The 24906-nt window shown below is 37.9% G+C and overlaps 3 protein-coding genes across 3 annotated transcripts; 2 read left to right on the top strand and 1 right to left on the bottom strand.

Annotated features, from left to right (window-relative positions):
- Window positions 1-4662: 4662 nt before the first annotated feature.
- Cbr-lit-1 lies at window positions 4663-13080 on the top strand (the record flags this gene model as incomplete). The annotated part of the gene is made up of 11 exons (XM_045243762.1): window positions 4663-4735; window positions 6496-6600; window positions 7074-7232; window positions 7280-7381; window positions 8970-9082; window positions 10555-10670; window positions 10727-10912; window positions 11310-11480; window positions 12036-12142; window positions 12189-12817; window positions 12868-13080. 11 exons carry the CDS (start codon window positions 4663-4665, stop codon window positions 13078-13080), a joined length of 1974 nt encoding a protein of 657 aa, XP_045096433.1.
- A 1604-nt stretch (window positions 13081-14684) lies between these two features.
- Window positions 14685-17287, top strand: CBG18287 (the record flags this gene model as incomplete). The annotated part of the gene is made up of 7 exons (XM_045243761.1): window positions 14685-14728; window positions 15117-15544; window positions 16637-16806; window positions 16850-16917; window positions 16962-17014; window positions 17064-17167; window positions 17216-17287. 7 exons carry the CDS (start codon window positions 14685-14687, stop codon window positions 17285-17287), a joined length of 939 nt encoding a protein of 312 aa, XP_045096434.1.
- Window positions 17288-18037: 750 nt separating this feature from the next.
- On the bottom strand, window positions 18038-23919 carry CBG18288 (the record flags this gene model as incomplete). The annotated part of the gene is made up of 9 exons (XM_045243760.1): window positions 18038-18061; window positions 18551-18880; window positions 19021-19320; window positions 19602-19669; window positions 19777-19986; window positions 20561-20741; window positions 20790-21025; window positions 21847-22018; window positions 23851-23919. 9 exons carry the CDS (start codon window positions 23917-23919, stop codon window positions 18038-18040), a joined length of 1590 nt encoding a protein of 529 aa, XP_045096435.1.
- Window positions 23920-24906: the final 987 nt, after the last annotated feature.

Genomic DNA, 24906 nt, shown 5'->3' with positions numbered 1-24906 from the left:
TTGATGGTAGTTTCAGAACTTTCTAGAACCATTCTAAATTAGACTTGAAAAACCGTCATCTTTGAGCCCATATATCTTATTTCCTGTAACAGGTAGAAAAATCGTGTCAACTAATAAAATTTTTTTTATTTTGAAAAACATTTTACCAATTGACCACTTTTTGATATCTTCCACAGGAACCGAGATAATAGTGCTCAAAGTTGATGGGTTAAGTGGGATTTTATTAGAAGAAGTACGGTACTCTGCAAATTGACCAGTTTCTCATTAATTTTTTGTTCTTTTCTGTAAATCTTGTTTCGTATGTTTGTTTTGATTTTTAAACCTTCAGAACTCGAATTTCATTGTTTGAAGTTTCATGCTCAATAATCTGGAGCTCTAATAAACTTATATTTTGTTTTAAACGAATTCCAAAATTTTGAAATAGATCAAATACAAATTCAAAACTTTAACATCTCTATAGTCATTTTTCGAATTGCGTTCTGAAAATAAAGTGTAAAAAAAATCTCCCACTTCAAGAGAGATTACCGTAAAAACTCTATTGTCCTCCAAACCCTCAACTTTAAGCTCAATTATCTCGGTTTTTGTGAAAGATACAAGAAAGTTGTCAACTGATAAATTGTTTAGCATAAAATCAGAAATATTTTATCAGTTGATTGCTTTTTGGTATCTTTCACAGAAACCGAGATAATTTAGCTCAAAGTTAAAAATTAATAATGCCGTTCTATTAGAGGTATCCTGACAGTTGGATCATAACTTTTATACCGAAATTGCTAAAATACATGCAACAATAATTAAGTAAAACTTACATTCAACAGAAATTCATATCAAAATTCCATTTTCCAAATATTTTTTGATTGCAAGATTCCTACAGATCCGATCAACTCCTATAGTACTTGAACCCTCTCCAACCAGGATCAAATTTGATCCTCCCGATATCATTATCTCCCTTTCTTGCTCAATTTACAATTTCTCTCCCCCCATCCCTCCTTCCCCACACCGTTTTTTTCTTTCGATTTGCTCTTTGTTCACACTTTTCCGTCCGTTTTCACCACACCACTCTAGTCCATCTCCGCCTACCGTCATCATTTTTTTTGCTCTGATCTAACAAAAAAAAAGCAACTAATTTTTTCCCTGCTCTCTATCTCTCCCTGTTTTCTCTGGCTCGGCGCCGACCGTTACCCCCAGGATGGTGTCTATCTATTGACTCAATTGGGGTGGTTTTCGGGTTTGAGTGCCGGTTGGTACCCGTACCATAAGAGAGAGCGTAACATTTATTGTCATTTTACTCGTGTTTTCTCTGCGCCTCTCTTGCTCCTCATAGTCTTTAATTTTCAAAGAACAGCAGATAGTGCAATTGGTACACCTGTGGTTTGATTAGAATGTACTTTTTCACAAAAATAGTCTTGATGGTGACACTTTGAACCTTTTTTATTGACATGTGAACGAAGTTTAATAGTTCTTTTGATGACACTTTTGTCCTAAAAATGCCACATTTCACCCAAAAAGTTCGTACTTTAGTTTCAAATTCAAAGTTTACATGAAATTTGTCACATTTCTGTGACTTTTCGGTCATCTGTTATGCCATCTGTCCCCTTTCTCTTTTCTGAATATAAATGAGAGTCAATCGGTGGCAATTTCACAAATTTCACAATGGATTTGAGTTGTTGTCTGGAGGGGGAAATTTCGGAATTCGCGGAGACGAACACAGTGTGATAATGTATCCTCACATCCTTTCAACCCCTCGAATATCTCCCATCTCTTCTCTAGAAGCGAATTCTCTCCCCAGACTTGTTTTCAGTTCACTTGTTGTTGTTGTTGTTGTCGCTTATTTGCTTATCATCTGCCGTCTGTGTGAGCCAAAAATGGGAAGAGCCTCGTCGAGGGTCGAATAGTTGATTATTGTCATTGTTCTAAATACTACTCAGTCGCTGTTGATTATGGCACCTAGAAGCTGTACTATTTTTTTTGAATCTCGAATTTTAGATCTCTGGTTTTCGGAATATATTGACCATCTGAATAGGGTTAAAGTTCTGAAAATATGATTAAAATGTTTTTCGGGTTAACATCGTATAAAAACAGTGACTCTTCTTTTGAAAATGTAACATATTGTATTCATTCTTTTTTTTAAATCTATCGAAAAATTTTCTGAATTCTGAATTTTACCAGTCATACGGTTTTGTCGTATAGTAAAATGCATTGTACGCATTAGTGTCTGCAGACTCAATAGAAATCAGTTTCTTGGCGCAGTGCCAAGTGATTTTTCTAATCTTTCTCTTGAAATAATTATTCATTTTCTGTCTTTTCCCTGAATTTCTCTCTTCCCAGTTTCTTCCCCCCACGAATTCCACACTTTTACGGAGGAATAGTACTGTATAAGCTTCATAAGTACTTCTTGCCCTCGTTTTCAATTCATTCGCTATGTGAAGCCGAATCGATGAGAAGAATAAGCAATTCACCGTCGTCGTTGAATCGCAAGGAGACCTGTTCGATAAGCCTTTCTCCCTCTTCTGCCGTCGTCGCATTTCCACGTCTTCTATTCGTTTTCTTCCTTGTTTTTCTCGTCTCTCTTCAATACAGTATGCCCTGCCTTCTCATCTGTTAGTCAGCTGACGACGTTGATCGCGCAACCTATTTGACGACTACATTCCATTCCTCGTTTGCTTAGCAGAAGCTTCTTTTTGGTTTCTATCTGCCGCTTTCTTCCCAACGTAATAATCGAATATAGACAATTTGCTAAAGAAGGCGTACTTCTGGAAAAGCGGCGAGGTGAAAGCTAAAATGATGAGATGACAAAAAAAAGAGAAAGTTCGTTCGGCTTTCAATTTTGCGAAAGTATCTCATCTCATATTCACTTCCTTTCTTTTCACTTCCGAAATTTCGTGTTTCTTCCCTGGATACCAACTTTTTAGACCATTCTCATCAGTAGTTCGGAATGCGACAATCCCTACGAAAACCTTTTCGAATCCCTTTTCTTTTTTGAATGGAATGTAGTAGACATATATTGCACAAACAATGAACTCATGCATCTGCATGTTTGAAAGTTTGCTCCCTTTCTCAGTGTTCAAAGAGAAGATTCTTTTCGCTCTCCGCATCGTTCTATTTTCTAATTTCTATTTTCCGAAGGGGGGCAGGACACGAATAGAAACGGTCGAGTCACGGAGCGACCCCCTGCGCGGATAAAAATAGAATCTGAACTGACGAAAAGAGAAAACCGAGTGGGAGAGAGAGAGTGTGAACGGAGAAATGATAGAAACAACAAACATTCCGCCCCAGGACGCTTGGTTTCCGTGTGCATGCGCCCCTGGACCGTGCTCTGTACCGGAAAGACCGCTCGATTCGTTGCGTTTCGTTTCTATGTTTAGAAATGATCCGGGCTATTTTTAGAGCTCTCCCATCATCCTGCGGCCTGGCTTTTGTTGTCCAACTACGATTTTTTTTCTGGGGTCTTGAAGACTTGCGCGGTGCGCTCTCAGGGCCTCTTTTCTATTCACCGACTTATCAGTAGTTTATCAGTCTCCTTGTTTGTCGCAACATTTTTGGTGTTGAGAAGAGAAATGATGGTTAGTGACAGTGGAGGTTGTCATTTGTTTTTGAATCTAATTCGAGGTGTCACTTTTTGAGATTGCTTGACATTGGTTTTATTGTTTTACCTATACGATGCATATTTTCCTGTTACTTTTTCTCTTTTTTTTCAAAAATATTGTAGGCATTTTTCTTCCTGAAACCAAAACGGATTTCAATTTTCGAAGTTTATAAGGTTTAAAAAATTACTCGGTCAGAATTACGAAATTAATTCTAAATATCAATTCATGTCGACTTTTCCTGCTACTTTTTTTCTATTCCGACACCGGAAAAGATTCCAATTTTCAAAATTTCGAAGTATTTTTAGAATACTTCGGCCGAAATCGGTAAAAATTGCCAATATTCCGATAATTCTAGTCAATTTCGGCGATCTTTAATTTTTCGTGCAACACACCTCACGCGATATTGCGTACTTTTGACTACAGTATTACTCGCCATAAATTGTTTTTCTCCATTTTTTAATTCTTGTGATTTGGCTGCAAAACCATATTCTTCCGACCCCTGAGGCCGTATGCAAGAAAGTGGAAAACCATTTTCCGGTGTTTGGAAAATGGTTTTCTGAGAGCTTTAACAGATTTTTCCCATTTTAAAATGGATTCTGGGCTGAAAAATGACTAAAAGTGAATATAACCACTGTGAAAATTCTCTCCAAACTATCAAAAAATCGTTTTCCAAACACCGGAAAATGGTTTTCCACTTTCTTGCATACGGCCTCTGAATAATGAAAATAACAAATTTTTTTGCTCAATCTGTTGAACTAAATATCCAGCCGGTTTTTGTTTGTTTCTTCGTCTTTTCCTCTTCTTGTATAGTAGTCGTCGACCCAAAAAAGCAGCAGTCGGCGTTCTTTTTTGCTAGCTTTCGTTTTTTTTTCTTGCCCCGTGTGTGCCACAATAACAACAACAAAAATACACCACATATAGCAGTCCTCTTCCTCGTCTCTGATATTACTTTAGATTCGTCTGCAATCTGCGGGCGAATCTGAACGAATTTATCTGCAACTTTCTTTTTTTCGTTTTCTGAAGTCCTCAGCTTCTACATTTCTTTAACCAAGAAAAACTCAGATATTTCTTCCCAACAATGCCATCGAGCACTCTATTGGAATTAGCCCCGAACACTCATTCGAAATGCAAATTTGAAACGCGAAATCGTAGTAATAGTAGTAGTTTATGTGTTGAAGCTGGGCATCTCCAGTAGTAGGCAGTCAGGCAATTCGGGAGACCCTAGTTCATCTTTTCTGCTTCTTCCCAACTGTCTTCTCCTCGATTCCCGGCCGTTTTCCTCGCCATTTGAGTGGTCAGTCAGATGTGTGAGTACTTGTCTCTGCCGTCTCTTCAGGCTTGACCATTCTCTCGCCCGTCGTGTTCTCTGCGTCTCATGTCTAGTTAATGTTTCTTCAAGAAGAGTGGCCACTGGCTGCCCTGCATACTATTCGAATTCGTGGTTCGTCTGTCTGCTGGCTGCTGGGTGGTCGTTCATTTGTTTCTCTGCACTCTCTCAAGTTCACACGCTCTCTTCTGCTTTACTCGTCTCCGGCTCTCCCCTATTGTTAGCTTCCGATCAGCTGTAGCGTCGCTCGTTTTCAAAAAGTCTACGAGAGTACCGTATGCCTTGATCCGATTTGTTTTTCGATCAGCTGCTTTTCCGTAGAATTCCATTCAATTTGGCATCTCATTGGGGTGCGGCAAGTAGAATCAGAAGTAAAAGGCTACATCTAGATCCGGTTTTTGTTAAAGTCATTTTTCGTTAATTTGATTTGTTCGTTCGTTGGAACAACTTCTTGTGCCACGTGGGTGATGAAAGTTCTTTTTTTCTCAATTTCTAGATTCGCATTTCTCATCTTTCTGATAATTTTGTCTACCGTATCATTTAACAGCACATAATTCGGCAGGTACATAGTGATTTTTGGGTAAAAAATACAAATTTTTTTCATTTGAACACACGAATTGAGGATTTTGTACCCCTGAATTGCTTTGTACTCCGAACCTTAAATTCTTGCACCCTCCGAATTTTTTGCCTCATTAATCAGTGATAAAACTGTAGATTACCGATATTTATTTATGTTTCTTTATTTTAAATTTACAAAGATTCTTGATATTTTAGTTTTTCTGCCTTGTACTCCTTCCGGTTCTATCCTTGCGGGCCTTCCGGTTCTATCCCATAATAAAACTTTACTATGTACTTCTCACATTGGTGTCAGCCGACCTCGTACCATTATCCTTGAAATATTTCGAAACCATCGGTTTCTCACAGAGGGATACAGCCGTTGCGGGAGTTACCCAATGTACGTGGTACGGAGGCAGGTAGTGAGGGACAAGGAGGTCTCTCTCTCTCTCTCTCTCTCTCTCTGTTAGCACACAGTCAGTCGGTCTCCCAGGCGGTGCGTGCGCGCACAGGATCCGAGATGGTACCGCAGACGCAGACTGGTAAACGAAGACCATCGCGACGAAAACGGTGTTGGCTGGTGGTGCGCGAGGATGGATAGTTGGAATAAGAAGAGAGGAGGATGCGTACTATCTTCGGATTCACTTTCTTCTTCTTCTTCATCGTTCTCGTCTCGCAGAAAGACACGGAGGACACATTCCATGATTCTCCTCCTCCTCCATGTTTGTTCCTTTTATTCCTCATTTTCTCATATTTTCTCTTTTCCTCAGAACTCCAAAATGAACTACTACCTGAAAAATCGGATGAGTCATTTTGTACGAGGGTGGTAGTTTTTAGCTTCCTCTTCCTTCTTCTTTTTTTTTTCTTTTTTTTTCCTTCTTCTTCCTTTTTCTGATTTATAGAGGAAGAAGAAAGAAGAAGTCGTCGTCATGAATAAATAACTCTCTAGTTTCTTTTTTATGTTCTTCTTTTCTTTTTTTTGTGTGTGTTCCAAACTCTTCCTTGTAATAATGTCTTCCTGATTTCCAGGCTCAAGCAGTTCATCCGGCTGTAGCTCATCGTCGACTGAGCTCTACGATCTTGCCGCAGCGCACGCAGCCCTCATTTCCAGACAACAGCAGATTTTGAATCAAGGTGAGTATTGCTTTGAAATCAATTATAAAAATGAACCAAAAGAGATTTAAAGGCTATTTATCATAATAAAAAAATTAATCTTCAAGAAAAAAGGCTTCTTAAAACTTTGGAGATCGCTCTTGTTCGTAGATCAATTTGCATTTTGAAAAATTTTTAACTGATCAAAAGTGTTCAGAAATCATTGCTCATCCTCATTTATGCCCAGAAAAACATGTCAGAAATCAAGCTTATCAAATCATTTCAAATACCGGATAACCTGTAATAGAAGAGCCATTTTATCTCGGTTCCTGTCAAAGATATCGAAATGTTGTCAACTGATAAACTGTTTATCATATTATCACAAGTATTTTATCAGTTGGCAGATTTTTTATATCTTCCACTGAAATCGAGATAATTGAGCTGAAACTTGACACAGGCCCTTCTATTGCAGGGTTTACGGTATTGCTGAAAATTAAAAAAATTCAATTCTTCAGGTATCCCTATAATTCCGGAGCACCAATTAGCAGCTGCCGCCGTAGCTCATCACCATCACCAACTACATCCATCGGTCCAGCACCAGCTAGTCGCAGGTCATCATCATCATCATTTGCCACAAGTGGCACATCATCCGGCAATATTACCAAGATCCGACGGTAACTCAGATCTTCTAAAATCCATACTCACAAAGAAAATGTTTCAGTGATCCAACAACCGTCCCATTTCGCACTACACCAACACCTACAGAACTTGGTGCAACAACAGCAGCAGCAACAAGCGCTCCATCATCATCAACAGCTAGTTGGTAAGGTTTTGAACTTGTGAACATACTAGAAACCAAAAAAAAGATTAATTCTGTCCTTTTCTCTGTCGCTCGCAAATTTGATCAGTGCGACCTTCAAAAGTGCGTTAGAACTCTCTTCTCTCTTTTTTCCTTCTTTGCACTATCGCGTTCTTTTTTTTCTTCAAAAAAGTAACTATTTGAGTTTGTGTTTCTCTAGCTCTCCCTATATATCTCTCTATCTCTATTAGAACTAAAATTGTTTTCAACGTTCGTCGCCTGTTTTTGTTGTTGTCATTGTTTTTTTTTCGACCCTCGTGAAGCCGAGGACATCTTCTAGAATACTCGGAATCATTTTCTGAATAAGTGCTCGTTCGTGGAATATGAGTAGCTCAAGTTCCAGCAATTCTGATTTCGGATTCTAAGAAATCTTTTCTATTGCGAAATTCTATATTGTTTGTAACGTCGTCTTGACAACATCATTCAAATTCTAAGATGAGCAATTCTTCTAGGACTAGAATCTTTTTCATACATATTCATATTTTATTCGATTAATATGTTTGCCCCGCCGACTAAATCAAATTGCGTCATATAGCATATGTTACTCCAACTATGTATTTCTTATTTCTAGGTTAGTTCGTCATATGTTAATTTGTGCGGAGCAATTTTTCTTTATGTTTTTATTCGATGTTTGCTTACCGGAAAGAAGGCGTAAACGTCATGAAGAAGCAGCATTAGACGTCAATGAATTCACAGAAACCCACCCATTCAGACTTTTGAGAAAAAAAAGAGCTAGCTGAATTTTGATCTTCTCTAATGCCTTTTTTCTGGTGGCTTAGCTTGCAGGTGTTGCCCCGAATATCTACTTTCAGGACAATCGCCCTTGAATTGAATAGCCTTGTGGGTGATTCAGAAGAGCTGCTCTGAACTTGTACTATGTGGTTCAAGCTTCTCGGAAGTCGTAGAGAGCAGATATACAAAAAGTGCAAAGACATTTGAATATATAGGGCGTGGTCCTCCTCCTCCTAGACTTCTTCCATTTTTCCTCCTTATTTTTCTCGGTCTCATCTTCCTCCTCCAAAAGGTTCATCGTCTTCTCCCACAGGGGGCAAAAGAAGACCAGTAGTAGTCAGTATCTCTCGCTGCGTCTCTTGGTCCCGTTGGCTCTCTTTATCCCGCCTCGTCCTCATTGTGTCTGATTCTCTCGGTGTTGGGTAGTGGTGTGAGTGAGAAGAGGAACTGCCTGGCATTCAAGGTTAGCCCCACACACACAACGGGCCCGCCTTTCCCCTTCTCTGGCCCCCACCACCATCACACCCACATTTTGTCACACAGACTGAGTAACGACGCCCTGTGTGTGTGTGTGTTTAAACCCAAACTAATTTATATTTTGAAATCTTCAACATCTTCTTTAAATCGCTTCGTTGACCTTCTAAATCATTTTTAATTTATTTGAAGCTCCTTCTGACAAGATTCAAAACTTTCAAGACGAACACATCTTTCAAAAAATGAGGGATTTATCATATGGTAATTAATTTTAGAAAACAGGTCAAAATTAATGAATTAATTATACATTATTTATACTTTTTATTCATTTTTATGCATTTTGCAGGTGACATGGCTTTGGTATCACATACACACCCGGCAGCCGTCGGCTCGACGACGTGCTATGAGAAAAATCCTCAAAAACAGCAGCAAGTTCCGCAAATTCCCACCCAACCACAGGTTTGTTCATTTTCCATTACAAAATTTGATATTTTCAAAAAAATTACTGATAATTGGTAAAGAAATTAATCAAAAACGAATTTCTGTTCTGATCCTACTGGTATCTCTAGTTGATGACACGTACTTTGCCCCCTCTGTGTCCGGACGCACCAGGCAGCACTCCAAAGTCTTGATGTCCTTTTTTTATGCGCGTGTTGCACTTTCTATTATCCCCTCTCTCGTTTGCACAGTCCTATTAATGTAATGAGGAGGCTCTTAAAGTTTATGACATTTAAATAGGATTCAAAAAGTTGGTTCCGAACTAAAAACCCAATCTGAAAATAACAAAAATCGAAAAGTTCGAAATTCTTGCTTTTAACGCCCCCTACTGTTTACCAGGAACGGCTATGAGTAACGCTCTCCCCGCGAATGGAAAACGGAAGTTCTCTGAAAATCCATGACACATAGACGTTCTCTCTCACTCAGCTGATGATGTTCGGTTCTCAGAAAATGACGCACGTGTGTGTACGCGCGCACATGAAGACGTCGTCGTGTGAGGGAGGGTATTTACGTTGTTGCTTCTTTCTTTTTTTGAACCATCAATTGATTCTGAACTCCAAGAAAAGCATTTCCCCCTCGCCAAGGACATTATTTGAACTAGCCGGAGAAAAAAAACATGTTTTTGAAAATCTCGTTCTACGAACTCTTGGAACTCTTAGCTCTAGTTATCTAGCTTTTGCTCATCAAATGACCCCTCAAAGACGAAGAAATCAGTTGACTTTTTCATGAGACGGTCAGCTGAAAGGGAGCGATAATCATTTTCGGCACTTGAGACAGCGCACACAGAGCAGGTTCAGTATCATAATGATAAGATCAGATGATCAGTCCGTCCCCGCTCTCTTCCAAGCATGCTAACCGGCTACACTCTGTGTTTTGCTTTCTTCTCTGGTTCTCTCTTCTTCCTTTCAATGAAACTCTGCTGCTGCTGGTGGCGCCACCACTGTCGAACCACGGGGAACATTTTTGCCTACGAGCGACTATCCGATTTTGGGTTTATTTTTCCTCCTATACGCTGGTTCCAGTGGCAATAATCTTTCGCCTGATGCCAATCTGATTTTGCTTCCTTCTTTGTTTCCTCGCCCTTCTGCTATCGCCCAGAACAATACTACGTATATTTCTATCTCTTTTCACTATTCAAACACGTTTCTACATACACCTCCTGTCTTCAAATTCAGACACCACGTGACTGAATCAGACCCTCGTGCTCCCCGGTCTGCGTCTCGTTTTGATCTAGGTGTACTTTCGCTAACATTAGAACTATTGGCACTGAAGCCATTGTACATTTGTGTTTAAAACAATGATTCTGGTGGCAATCATTGAATCTCTAATCGAATATCTACGGAAATTCGTTTGGGTAGGATTTTTAAAAAAATTTCAATTTCAAATTTATCTGAAATCCTAACTCCAAGTTAATTTGATTTTTCCAGTTTCAGGTGGCACATGTCTCTTCAAATGCCATTCTGGCAGCCGCCCAACCATTCTACCAGCCTCCAGTACAAGATTCCCAACCAGACAGGCCTATTGGCTATGGTGCTTTTGGAGTTGTTTGGTAAGTTTTTTTCGAAACTTAAAATTTTTTCAAATAATATTTTTTCCTTTTTTCAGGTCAGTCACAGATCCTCGAAGTGGAAAGCGAGTAGCACTGAAGAAGATGCCAAATGTATTCCAAAACTTGGCTTCGTGTAAACGAGTATTTCGAGAAATCAAGATGCTCTCCTCGTTCCGACATGACAATGTTCTTTCACTGCTAGACATTTTGCAGCCAGCAAATCCGAGCTTCTTTCAAGAATTGTAAGTAATAACAGCTGACAACACGGGGTGGCTATCGGGGGTAGTTGACCGCTAGGGAGAGAACGTCCGGACACGAAAGTGAAAGTGAAAGTAGTGAAATTAGAAAAGAAAGGAAGAGGAAGTGGGCGAGACCAGTCGACGACGACGGTTTATTATAAATGAAAACTTTCGATTAGGGGGTCAAAACTAGGTCTCACACGAGGATGATCTTTCAAGGAAAATTTAGGATTGACTTTTGGAATTCTGAAACATGCTGAGGGGTTGCGCCTGTAAGGAGAGTACTGTAGTCTTGTCTATTTTTGTACTTTATATTGTTAAAAGCATCACACCTTGATACAATTTCGACACGTGGTTTGGATGGTACGGCTCTTTGCTGAGCACCACTTGTACCTTTTAGTACCAGCTGGCACCTTACCCCGTCTATACACCACCAAAGATTGATTAGTCACATCAAACCTATTTGCCTTTTTTTTGTGTTGCCATTGGTGTCTCTTCTGTGTGCGCATATGTATGTTTGTATGTGGTGGCATGGCACTGCCTTACTCGAAGGGCGGAAGGAGACGATAACGTGTGTCCCACCACCCATCATCATCATCAGTATCCTTGGAGTCTTCCTCCTCCCCCTTCTTGTTTTTTTATTTCTCAATCACTCGGGTACTGGTACGTTTCGCGCAGGCAGGCTGTCCGTGCGATATATACTCATCATACTCGTTCCTCCCCTCCCCCAATGACCTTTTGGCGTGGTGAGAGCGGACCGTGTGGCGGGGTGACCGGCCGGGAATAGTGTTGGTGGCAGTCACCCAATGGTACGTGCCCTCGCCCGGGGCGGGAATGCGCGTACTTATGGAAGAGAGACGCAGACAGTTTTGGGGGGACGACTCTGAGACACTGGCAGACACGGGAACAGACGCCACCACCGGGACACATCGGGAGCTGTTTTTGTCACGTGTGGCTGACCTTAGATTATTGTTGTGGTGACTGGCATGTGTGTCTTTAAAAAATGTTCGCGCGCGCGCCGAACGTTTGGGGTCCGGGAGAATGAAAGTGAGAAGATTAAAAAGGGATACTTTAGTCGGAAAAAGGAGAAAAGAAAAAAAGGAATAAAAAATTAATTATTTTTCAGATATGTGCTCACCGAGTTAATGCAAAGTGACCTTCACAAGATAATCGTTTCCCCACAAACACTGACAATTGATCATGTCAAAGTTTTTGTATATCAGATTCTCAGAGGTAAAATTAATCAAAAAGTTAAAATTATAAGTTTTTATATTTATAGGATTGAAATATTTGCATACTGCAAACATTCTACATAGAGATATCAAGCCAGGAAACCTTTTGGTCAACAGCAATTGCATTCTTAAAATCTGCGACTTTGGATTGGCGCGAACATGGGATTCACGAGACCGCCTGAACATGACTCATGAAGTTGTCACTCAATACTACAGAGCACCAGAACTTTTGATGGGCGCCAGGAGGTATACGGGAGCCGTTGACATCTGGTCTGTCGGATGCATCTTCGCTGAGCTTCTGCAACGAAAGATCCTGTTCCAAGCCGCTGGACCGATTGAACAGCTTCAGATGATCATTGATCTTCTTGGAACACCATCACAAGAAGCGATGAAATATGCTTGCGAGGGAGCCAAGAACCACGTCCTTCGTGCTGGACCACGAGCTCCGAATCTTCAGTCCCTATACAGATTGTCTCAACAGACAACAGACGATGCAGTGGATCTGTTAGTGAAACTTCTTAAATTCAATCCAGATGAGAGAATCAGCGTAGAAGAAGCACTTTCACATCCATATCTCGAAGAAGGACGACTCCGTTTCCACTCGTGTATGTGCTCGTGCTGTTATACGAAAGCAAACGTGCCATCAAGGATATTTTCGCAAGAATTAGACCCTAAGGTAAGCAATTTTTCCGAATACAGTCATTCCTAATCCATCTTTATTTTCAGCACGAGAGTCCATTCGATCCAAAATGGGAGAAAGACATGTCACGGCTGTCAATGTTCGAACTTCGCGAGAAAATGTACCAATTCGTGATGGATCGACCAGCCCTCTACGGTGTTGCATTATGCATAAATCCGCAGTCAGCGGCCTACAAGAATTTCGCAAGCTCATCAGTAGCGCAGGCGTCCGAATTACCCCCCTCACCACAGGCGTGGTGACACAACTGATCGTTGTTTTTTCTCGCCTTTTCTACTCACCTATAACCATTTTCAGTCGCCTTTTTCTTTTTCTTAACCATTTACGTTTTTGGTGTATGTATGTAAGAATTGTCGCTCTCTCCATCACCCTCGCCACCCTATGAGCTTTCTATGTGATTTTCTTGTATGTCTCTTTCTCTACTCCTTATTTAGTTTCTCGAGTTTTTTGTGATTGTCGCTGGTCGCTTTTGCATCAAAAGTGCTCTACTAACTTTTCTTCTCCACTCATTTTCATCTTTCATTGATTGATTCAAAATGCCAGAGTTCTTTCAAAACTTTCCCCTTTTTTGGTCGTACACATCGCGGTGAACAAAACAGATTTTTATATATAATTTATCTCTCTCCTAAACTAACTCAATCAACATCCCTTTACTCTCTTTAAGCTGTATTTTTTTCATGTTCCATTTTGAACCTCCCCCTCCGAATGCCCAAAAAGTGTCTTTCATTTCAAAACATTGTGCTTGTTTCTCTCTGAAAATATTTTTATCTATATATATATATATTCTTGAAGGTCAATTCGAGAAGACCTAAAAGTGCCAATACTACCGAGTTCTTTCAATTTTCACAAAACTTTTCCTCGATTGTTTTCTTCTTACCCAAAACAACAAAATGCTCACTATAAAAACACTCTTCTCTTTCATTTTTCAATGAAGTCTCGGGTTACTGTAGGATACAGTAATCACTATCGTGCGCCGCTTTTCCATGAATGTTCAAATGCTCTGGTGATCATCATTTGATTAGCTTTAAAAGCGCAATGGAGATGTGTGATTGCCAGAACATTTGTCCTGATTTCAAAATTAGCTTTGAGGGTTAGTTTCGCCAAAACCACCCCCACCCCATCCCCTTTGAACATAATATTTTGACTTATTTTTTTCTACCTTTTCAACGGTTTAATAAAAATTTGAAACCCTTAAATCTGTTTGGTGAATTACAAAACATGGAAAATGAACAAAGAATAATATTTCACCCAAAAGGAAGCTGAGGAAAAATGAAATCCCATCTTTATCAAAACTTTAAAAATTGTAACTTTTTCTGGTTAAAAAAATTCTACGGTGGGCGGAGCTTAGGTCCGGTAGTGGGAACAGCTACATGAATAAATGCGCCTTTAATACCGTACCTCGCAATTAATTTAGGGCCCATATTTGGCTGTCTGTCTATTTTATAATGGAAATAAATTGAAGATCAATAAGAATTTGACAAAAAAAGAACGAAAATTTAAGAGGAAAGAGCAAAAGTTAATTCAATTTCTAGGTACGGTATTAAGGCGCATGCATTAATTTGAAATACCGTAGCTGTTTTCGCTACTGTACCAACGATGCGCCTGCAAGTAAATTTTCGGCCACAAGGTTCGCCGCCGGACAAGAATAATAATGAAAAAGTTGACAGTTAACGCATAAAAATCGGGAAAATAGCAATATTTTCAGCCAAAACACCTGAAATTCATGGAAATTTAGATCAATCAATATTGTAATTAGTAATTGTGACCTAAAAACTACAGAACTTTAAACACGCGTCAATAATCAGATAGTGTCATTGTCCACGACAAGCCGCCAGTTTCTACAAAAATGAGAGTCGAGGATGAATCTGGAAAAGAACCTGTGAGTGATAGGTCACATTTAAAAAGGATTATTGAAATGAGGGATTACTGTAAGGGGAAACGATATAAAAAGAAAATAATTACTGTAGAAATAAATTTGAAAATGAAAAGGATTACTGTAGGAGAAAATAATTTAAAATTTTGTAGGATTACTGTAGAAGAAAAATATTCGAAGAAGTGAAAGATTACTGTAGGGAAAACATTTGAAAAAGTAAAGGATTACTGTAGAGGAAAACACTGGAAAATGTGAAGGATTCTAATATAATTTCCAGAAAATCAAAAAATCAGATGAAAAAGAACAACCAACACAACAAGTTACAAAAAGTGAAACAAGCTCAAAAGACTCTCGAAAAAAGAATAAATCAAAAATAAAAACAGCTGAAAAGATTCCATCTTCAAGAAGAAATGTCGACGAAAAGAACTTCAAAAAGTCGAAATCTCTGAAAGTAGATGGAAAAGGAACGAAAGAGAAATTGGGAAAAGAGAGATCAAAGGAAATTGAAGAAATGCCGCCGACTGCAAATTCTGCGAAATCTCCGGCGCTCCAAAAGAAGAAAGCGAAGGCAATGGCACCCCCGAAAACCAGCCAAACACCGTCAATGACTCCGTTGGTTTCAAGTACAGCACAGAGTTCGAAAGGGTCGAATGAGGATGGAAAGGGACCAGCATTAACACCAAATCCAGATGTTCCACCTGATAAGAAAAGTAAAATAATGGGAGTGATGGATACCAGTGTTGAAACAAAAACGGCCGTTGGAATTGCGAAAAAACCGAAAAAAGAGAAAAAATTGAATAGGAAAACTCATTTGATTTCACATGTCAGGCCGGGTGGAGACAAGGCGCTGGAACATGCAAGAAGACGGGAATTCCAGAATGAACTTATCGAATGTGAGTTCACTATTTTTTAATTTCAAAATTCTGAGGTACAGAGATTTTGAAATTTTGAAATTCTGAAGTTCCGAAATTTAGAAAATCTAGAATTTTGAAATTCTGAAATTATGAAAATCTGAAATTTTTAAAATGTCAATTTCTTGAATTCTAAAGTCCTAAATTCTGAAGTTTGAAATTCGAAAATTAGAAAATAGGAAAATTTGAAGTTCTGAAATTCTGAAAATGCTTGAATAGTTGATTTTTTTGTTGAAAATTTTGAATTTCCGATTGTTTTAAATTCTAGAGTTTCAAACATCTCAAAGTTTCTATTTTTAAAATTCGTTACTTTTTAGAACTTCAACTGGTACGGGAGTTGCAAAAATGACTTTCTTTGTTCAATTTGAAAAGTTTTGAATTTCAAGAATTTCAGAAATTTCAAAATTCTGAGATTCTGAAACTCTGAAATTCTGAAATTCTAAAGCTTCGAAATTTTGAAAGTGTGAGATTAGATTATGAAATTCTGAGAACCTGAAATGCTGAAATTTTGAAAGTGTAAATTTCTTAAATTCTGGAAATTTCATTGAATTCCTTTATGTCTTTTTTCCTTCACATCACAAAACATTCACATTCTCTCTTTTAACGCGCCCCACCACCTCTCATATCCTTAACCACACGGGTATAGTGGCCGGCGCGAGCCCGGTTTTTGTCGGTACACGCGTTTCCCCTACACCCGTCGCCTCGCCGTCTCTTCATCGCTTCTTCGGCTTATTAGCTAAGATCAAAGTGTAGTATCTGTTCTTATCGTATTAACCTACGGTATACACTCGAATGAGTGTAATAAAGGTTATATGATTTTTGGAACCTAGGAAAGACTCGGGGCTTGCTCCGACTTTCCAAGGGTCGTCCCGGCGTTGCACTGCTGCCGGGCTCGGCCCAGTCCCCGTGGGGACAACAAAAAATTCACAGTGCTTCTAGAAAAAAGAACTATCCAGAATTCTCGTTCAACGTCTAATCAGGAGGCAATCCATAATACTATTCTAAATATTCCAGTCGAAACCGGCGAGTTCACCTATTTAACGGACCCAACTCGATATCGTTTCCGATCAACTCCTCCACTGGAACTTGTAATCCAATTTGTCTTTCCATCACTTTTGCTACTTGCAGTTATGCTTGCAACTGTCTCATGCATTATTTTTTTGACAAAAGAATACAGTGTTGAAGTAGGTATTTAATCATGAAACCACAAAAATTGCTTTACTCCAGATGGAATTCGACGATATGAGCTCAGTAACACTCTCTAAATACGACAGTTATCTTGTTGTGAATTCCATGTAAGACGGAAGAAGGTTGACAAATAAAATTTGTGAAATTTCAGTCACGACTACTTGAATAACGAGACAATTCTTCGAGAATACAACTGCCCTGGATGTAAATTTGAATCTTCTAGAAAAAACGAAACTGTTAAATGATTTTTCAGTGATTCAAGATCGTTGGAAACCTCTGGAAGAACAGGAATTTGCATTTATAAGGGTAGGAGGAAGAAAAGTGAAGAAGGGAATGAAGGCGTTAACTTATAGATGGGTAAGATTTACAGAAGAATCTGAAGAGTAAATTCATTCAAAATTTCAGATTCCACAAGTCGAAGCAGTCATGAATATGAACTTTGAATGTCCTCCAAGTGCAATTCTTGAACTGGAATAATTTTTTGTTTTTTAATGAATTTTTTATTGACCGCAATTTGAAAAAAATAATACAAAAAAAATGACTGAAAAAGAGGAGAAGTTAACGAAAAATCATATATTTCGTTGAAGGTCAGCAGTTAGCACTAGTCTTTCCGAATCGAAGTTCTACCATGCAAAGAAATGATATGATCGGAAGGACGTCGAGTAGTTTTTGGATCACTTTTTCGCCTCCAAGTCGTCAGAGTTCCGTTGTGCAAGCAAGACGTTATGAAGTTCAATGGCGAATATACTTCTAATTGACTTCTTTTCCCCTGAAAAACACTTAAAGAAAAAAAGGGGAATATGAACTTCGAATGTCCTCCAAGTGCAATCCTTGAACTGGAATAATTTTTTTGTGTTTTTATAAAATTTTTATTGACCTCAATTTTAAAATAATACATAAAAATGCATGAAAAAAGAGAAGAAGTCATGATGGGATTTTGAAAAACTGCGTAACATTTGATGGAATTTTTTGTGGGAATTCATGAGAGTTTATGAATTTTTGCCCAAAACTTGAAAAAAATTGAGGGGTGTACTTTTTGAAAGCGAATGGGGGATAGAACCGGCCTAATTGAAAGTTGATGATAAATTTTTAGGAAGAGTTTCATCAATATTTACAATTTAATTTCAATAGTTGCTAGAGATAGAATTTAGGAATAACTGGGGATAAAAGAAAAAAGCAGGGAGGGAAAAAATGAAAGAATGAGTAGAGATCTTTAGTCGGATGGATTTAGAACGTTGATTGGATTGGTAGCTGAAAAATTGAAAGTTTTATTTTTCTATCAGAATTCGAAATTTCACTTTTTCGAATGTTTGAATTTTCGAAATTTTGAATTTCTGAATTTCTGAATTTCTGAATTTCTGAATTTCTGAATTTCTGAATTTCTGAATTTCTGAATTTCTGAATTTCTGAATTTCTGAATTTCTGAATTTCTGAATTTCTGAATTTCTGAATTTCTGAATTTCTGAATTTCTGAATTTCTGAATTTCTGAATTTCTGAATTTCTGAATTTCTGAATTTTAATTTCAACATTTTGAACTTTCTTATTTCTGGATTCCCGAAGTTGAGAATGAGAAAGTTTGAGAATTTTTGAATTTCCGAACTTTCGAGTTTCCAAATTTGATAATTTCCGAATTTTCGATTTCTAAGTTTCTCGAATTTTTGAATTTTCCAACTTCCAATATCTTCAAATTTATAATACAGTAATCCTAAAAAATGTTTGATCTAGAAAAATTCACTCACAACTTGACGCCTCCTATACGGCTCCTCAATAGTTGGCTGTGGCTCTCTCGGACCCACGACCGGCCGTCCATTATGATCATAATTGATTGTAATTTCCGAATTTATTTGATATTTTTGTGGAACTGGATTTCCATCTGGACCTCTTTCTCCGGATGACGGTGGAATCACTATATGTTGAGGTATCGTAATCCCTCCCGATAATGGAAATGACATTTCTTGAGATCCTCCAGAATTCTCCTGTGAATCCTGATGACGACTTCTTCGATCTCCTTCTCTCCTACGTGGCACTTCACTTTCTCTATCTTCTCTATCTCTCCTTCTTCGTTCGTTCTCTCGATTATCTCTTTCTCTCTCCTCTCTCTCCCTTTCCCGATCTCTCCTTTCTCGTTCTTTCTCTCTTTCTCTATCCCTCTCTCGATCTCTGTCTCTTCCTCGGTCATCCCGTTGTTTTCTGGAAGAACTCCTCTGACTTCCACCGTGTCTGTGTCTCTTTGACCGTCGTCTCTCTCGGTCTCTATCCAATTCAGAATCATAGTTGGTAACAGATTCATCGAATCGAGAACGACTTCTGTGTCTTCGTTTACTACTCGATCGATGACGATGTTGGCGTGTGAAATCAGATGGATCGGATTCAGAAGAATAGTCATCGTACTCATGACGACTTCTGGATTTTCGTCGCGAGAGGAGGATCTGTGCTTATCATCCCGATGATCACAATCCCTGTGGGAAACAAGAGTTCCTCCGTGCAGCGATGGTACTGATCGTGAATGCTGAAAATATTATTTCTAAACTTCTCTCTCTCTCTCTCTCTCTCTCTCTCTCTCTCTCTCTCTCTCTCTCTCTCTCTCTCTTTCTTTCTTTCTTTCTTTCTTTCTTTCTTTCTTTCTTTCTTTCTTTCTTTCTTTCTTTCTTTCTTTCTTTCTTTCTTTCTTTCTTTCTTTCTTTCTTTCTTTCTTTCTTTCTTTCTTTCTTTCTTTCTTTCTTTCTTTCTTTTTTTCTTTCTTTCTTTCTTTCTTTCTTTCTTTCTTTCTTTCTTTCTTTCTCTTCTTACCTGAAGAGTAGTTGGTTGAACCTGTTTGCTCACAGTAATCGGCTCGCTTCTCGCCTCATGTCCCCGTTCTGAAAGCATCGCTGAAAATGAGAAACCGTTCGAAACTGAGAGTGCATGCAGTTAGAGGAGGGTGGAAAAGAAAAAGAGAAGAAAGCAGGATCACACAAAACTGTACCTATCGACTGCTGATCTCGAACCCAGGATCCAACTGGATCGTCGTCGATTACTCGAATGTTCTTGACTTTTGGCTCTAATTGGAATTGAATTTCTTGTGGATCTATTGGATATGGAGTGTTGATTTGTGTCGGTGGAAGAGGAATCGGGGTTTGGGGGACTCCGGCTCGAGAATAACTTGGATAAACCGGATACGGTTGAGGTACGATTGCTGAAAAAATGTGAACATATACGGTGGTACCGGGCTGATAAAAATGGGTATATCTTTGGACATAAGTATCTCGGAAGCTTAAAAATTGATGGGAATATAATTTTACGTTTGATTCAAAGCTGCTAAAATTTTCAACGCGATTGCTCAAGTCTAAGTATTTTATTATTGCTCAACGATGAACAGCGTAATGTTTCTTGCGGTTTTCATGAGATGAGGCAACTTTGACAAGTGATAACTCAGCTCATAGATGATCAAATAATTTGAAAATTGGCCAGTTTACTGATGAATTACTTGAATTTTCGCACTCCAAATTGGAGCCAAATACAACGCTTCACTCAAAATTTATGCTAGTACAAACTTGAATCCCTATTAATTATGCGCCACCATGTAGGTCATTCGTTGGATGAAGCCGTGCGGATTCAGAATCGAAAGTTTGTAAACTTTTTAAAAATTTTCTTATATTATAAACAAAAATCTACATTTTTGTAGTTGATAATTTTTGTGTAGCATTGCTGAGAAAAACGTTATGAAAAAGTTATCACCCTGTAAATAAGAAAACTTTAAAAAACCATACGTTTGTACTTCATTGGAGGGCTCCGATGGACACCATCATCATAGGATTGAAGAAGATCTCTTCTACTATTTCCATTCCGATTGATATTATACCGTACTCCTCTTCGATCTTTTCCTTCATATTCATCGGTGGTTGCATTGATTCTTCTATAGTAAACCATCACAACTACCACACAATAAATCTGAAGAAAATCGTTATTTTTTCGTCTAAAAATTCAAAAAAATCTCACATTAATAAAGACTACGATAATTTCGATGATAGTGATAGCCAACCAATAGTCTCTAACATCTCCACACCACCACATTATACAGTATGCCAACGTGGCTAGAATCGAGGAGATCATCGTTGGGAACCATGGCCATATGAGGTATTTGGACCAGGTGTGAATACCGTATATCATTGCGGCAGCGGCAAAAACGAGGAAGAATGCAGCGATGAGACAGAGGACTTGGATAACGAATAGTCCTGAAATTTTGGAAATTAGATTTTTGGGTTTTGAAACTTTGGATTCTTAAGATTTTTAGGATTTCAGAATTTCAGAATGTTTAGTCTTTGACAGATAAAAAACATGCCACGACTTTCAGAAAGATTTTTTAAAATCTTGCTGAAAATTTTGACAGAATTTTAAAATTGACGTTTTTTAGAAATCACATCCAACTTATAGATAGATTTCAAAAGATTGAAGTTTTTGAATTTTCAGAATGTTTTCTCTAGTTTCTGGCAGAATTGAATATTTTTATATGCCTTCAAATAAACTTTTTCGAATGCACATAACATGATTTTTGAAGAAATTATTTCTGAAATTGGATTTGGAAGGGATTGAATTGGCTCAAAAAATACCGTGTCCCCCAGACCTTTAACTTTAAGCACATATATCTCATTTTCTGTAAGAGATATCAAAAAGTGATCAACTGATAAAATGTTTGTGATATTATGTTGAACATTTTATCTGTTGACTACTTTATTATATCTTCCACAGCAAATGAGATAAATAGGCTCAAAACTGTCAAGTCGGCGCATGCCGACCGAGAAAGGTGGTCGGCTGACGACATCTTAACTTTGAGCCAATTTATCTCGGTTCCTGTATAAGGTATCAAAAAGTAGTCAACTAGTACATCGTTTTTTATCTTATGATAAATGTTGTGTCATTCGACTACTTTTTGATATCTTCTACAGGAAATGAGATAAATTGACTCAAAGTTCAAAGAAATACGGGTCGTTCTATTAGTGTGTTTACAGTAATCTAGAAGACATCGAATTTCCTTTTTTCTGCAATTTCACCTTACCTGTATAATATCTCTCTTCAGGAGTCTGCCAATAACTTTCAAAATACGAAGGAACATCAAATCTTCCATAAGTATTATAATTTGGTAACAAAGTGTTTGCCGCTCGATCTCTCTCGTATTTGATCGCCGCCATTTGCCACCCCATTATCCCTAATTGGCCTATCGAGGACACCTGGAAACCAGGGATTTTTAATAAATCGTTAAAAAACTCAAAAAGAAAGACACACAAATATACGAGAATGGGGTGGCAAACAGGCTAACGGCAAACGCTTTGATGTCCTATTTTTCTAGAAACTTTCTAACTAAAACTTGCCTTCTATGATTGACGCGGTACGTTTAGTGGATGCTCCGACACACGGACAATCCCATTCACATTGTAAATTGGATTGTGCCATTGTGACGGCGCGACAGTGATTGAGAACGCCTGTTTGCCACCCCATCAGAAGAAGTGACGCCAGTGCATACACCTACAATATGCGAGTTGGAACATGCTTGCTTTCAACTAATTTTTAAAGTCAATTATTAGATTTTTCAAATTAATTTCGAAGCTTGAGTCTTAAAAAATTATAAAAATATAAGTCTGATCATAACCTTAAACACTCTGAAAGAAAGTCATCCAGCTTTGAACCTATATATCTCGGTTTCTATAATAGATATCAAAAAGTGATTAACTGATAAGATATTACTGGTATTACGATAAACAATTTGTCAGTTGACAACTTTTTGATACCTTTTACAGTAACCGAGATATATGGGCTCAAAGTAGACAATATGGGTGGCATTCTATTAAAGCGTTTTAGATGTTCAATTTATCTACAAAAACTTCTATTACGAAATTCGAATATCTTGTTTATTTTCAGAAATTTTGAACAAAACCTAACCAAGTTTGTAGATCTTAAATGAGACATGCGGCCACTTTTTTCTAGCTACCGTACTTTTAAAGATATGCGTCTTTAAGTTAGCACTCCTTTCGCCAGGTTTTAAGGGCGAGCCAACTTTAAAGGCTCATATCTCAACAAGTAAGGTAGCTAGAAAATAGTTGTCAACTGCAAAAAAACCTAATTTTCTTCTGTACGCAGGAAAACATTTTTCTAATTTGAAAATATTTAATAACTTTCATAGGCTCTCAAAATTGACCTATCAATTGAAAACATAAAAAATCTAAATCCCTTTCACTCATAATATATATTCCCCAAAACTATTATTCTCCGAAATGTTTGATGGCTAAATTACCGTAAACACTCTAATAGAACGCCACCCGAATCATCAAATTTGAGCCCATGTATCTCATTTTCTGTGAGAGATATCAAAAAGTGATTCACTAATAAAATGTTGCTGATATAGGAAAGGGGGAATTTCAAGATTTTTTAAATCTTCGATTTTTTCGTAAAAAATTAGCTTTTCCGTGGTTTTCCAGAGAATATATTCGAGACAATGAAAGCACTGTGATCTGTTTTTTCCTTACAAATTTAGTCAAAAATAGAGTAGACTTCAGAAGGAAATTTTGGCTCTTTATGACAAGGGGGGGGGGGCCCATGAGAAAAGGGGGGGGGGGCCCATGTCAAAAGGGGGGCCTATAGGTAAAAATGTGGACTAAGTTAAGATTTACCAATTTTTTCAATTTTTTTCGAATGTTTCTATAAAAATTTCGTACTTTGCGCATGTTTCCACAAAAATTTGTAACTTCAAAAAATTTCAGTTTAGGTCGGTTTTTTGCATGAACAATACTTTTTTTTCCATTGTAACTGTGTCATTTGAAGTTATTCAGCTAGTTTCAGATTTTTCCAGGCTTAGTAACAAAAAAATAGACAAAAAATATGCAAAAAATGACATAAACTGAAATTTTAAAAAAATTATGAAAAGTGTTCAAAGTCGGAAATTTTAATGGAAACGGTCACAAATTTTAATGGAAACGGTCGGAAATTTTAATGGAAACGGACAACTTTTTGATCTTTCAAAAGTGTTTACGGTAAAGGGTAACGCAAATCAGTATTTGTAACTCACAAGTGACCATATGCCAATGGTAATTGCAGCATCTTTGCTGCTGCAGCAGCAACATGCTGTTATTCCCATTGAATTGAATTAGAACTTTCTCTCTTTTTTCAACCAGGCGAGAAAATCATAGCCTCAATTAGACGGGCTATCGATGATCTGAAATAATTGGAACGTTGAGGTATAAATTTGCAAAGACAGAACAAAAACGGAAAAAGTTAAAATATGAGAAGAAGAATAAGAAAGTTGTAATTTTTGAACACTTGAAATTTCACATGTACTCAAATTTTCTTCTACGAGCCGTTCGCCCAATGATCGGCAGCAACCGGTGAGCACTTCATTAGTGTGGTGGACACATATATAAGAGTAAATAGAAGAAACACATACAACCAACTGGATCATCGGTTACGCTATGTGCTCACGGAGCCAAAATAAGATCCTAAACAGTACTGTTACTATGGGGGAAAATGAAACATTGAGGGACTTTGGAGGATTTGTTGGGAAGCAAAGTAGAAGTCAAAACTATAGTAATACCTGTAACAGAAGGTCCTCCGCACTGTCAACTTTGAAGTCAATTATCTCAATGTCTATACAAGATATCAAAAATGGGTCAACTGACAAAGTACTTCTGATGATATGATAAAAATTTTACCAGTTTACAACTTTTCCAAATAATTCACAGGAACCGTGATAATTTGGCGCAAAGTTCAAAATAAGGGGTGACATTCGATTAGAGTGTTTACGGTATATTAAAAAAGTTCAGGAACCATGTTTTGAGGATTCACAATAACAAAAAATCCAGGAATTGCAAAAGTGCTGAACGATGAAAAAGTAAGAGTAATTAACGATGAAAAAGTAAGAGTAATTGTATTAGATTTTGGTAGATCTGAATTTTTGAGTTTATTCCAATTTTTCAAATGTAGAAAAATAATCAAGGAAGTAAGCTTGATCATAACTCAAAAAAAAATATAAAAACCTAGAAGAAACTCGGTCACAAACAGAAATATAGGTCAAGAATCAAGGCAATGGGGTTAAGAAATGAAAGAATACCGTGAAGACTCTAATAGA

The sequence above is a fragment of the Caenorhabditis briggsae genome (genome assembly GCF_000004555.2).
Source record: "Caenorhabditis briggsae complete genome, chrIII, whole genome shotgun sequence".
Taxonomy (NCBI): domain Eukaryota; kingdom Metazoa; phylum Nematoda; class Chromadorea; order Rhabditida; family Rhabditidae; genus Caenorhabditis; species Caenorhabditis briggsae.
Note: the sequence above shows the minus strand (reverse complement) of the source record. Positions and strands in the feature narration are given on the sequence as shown.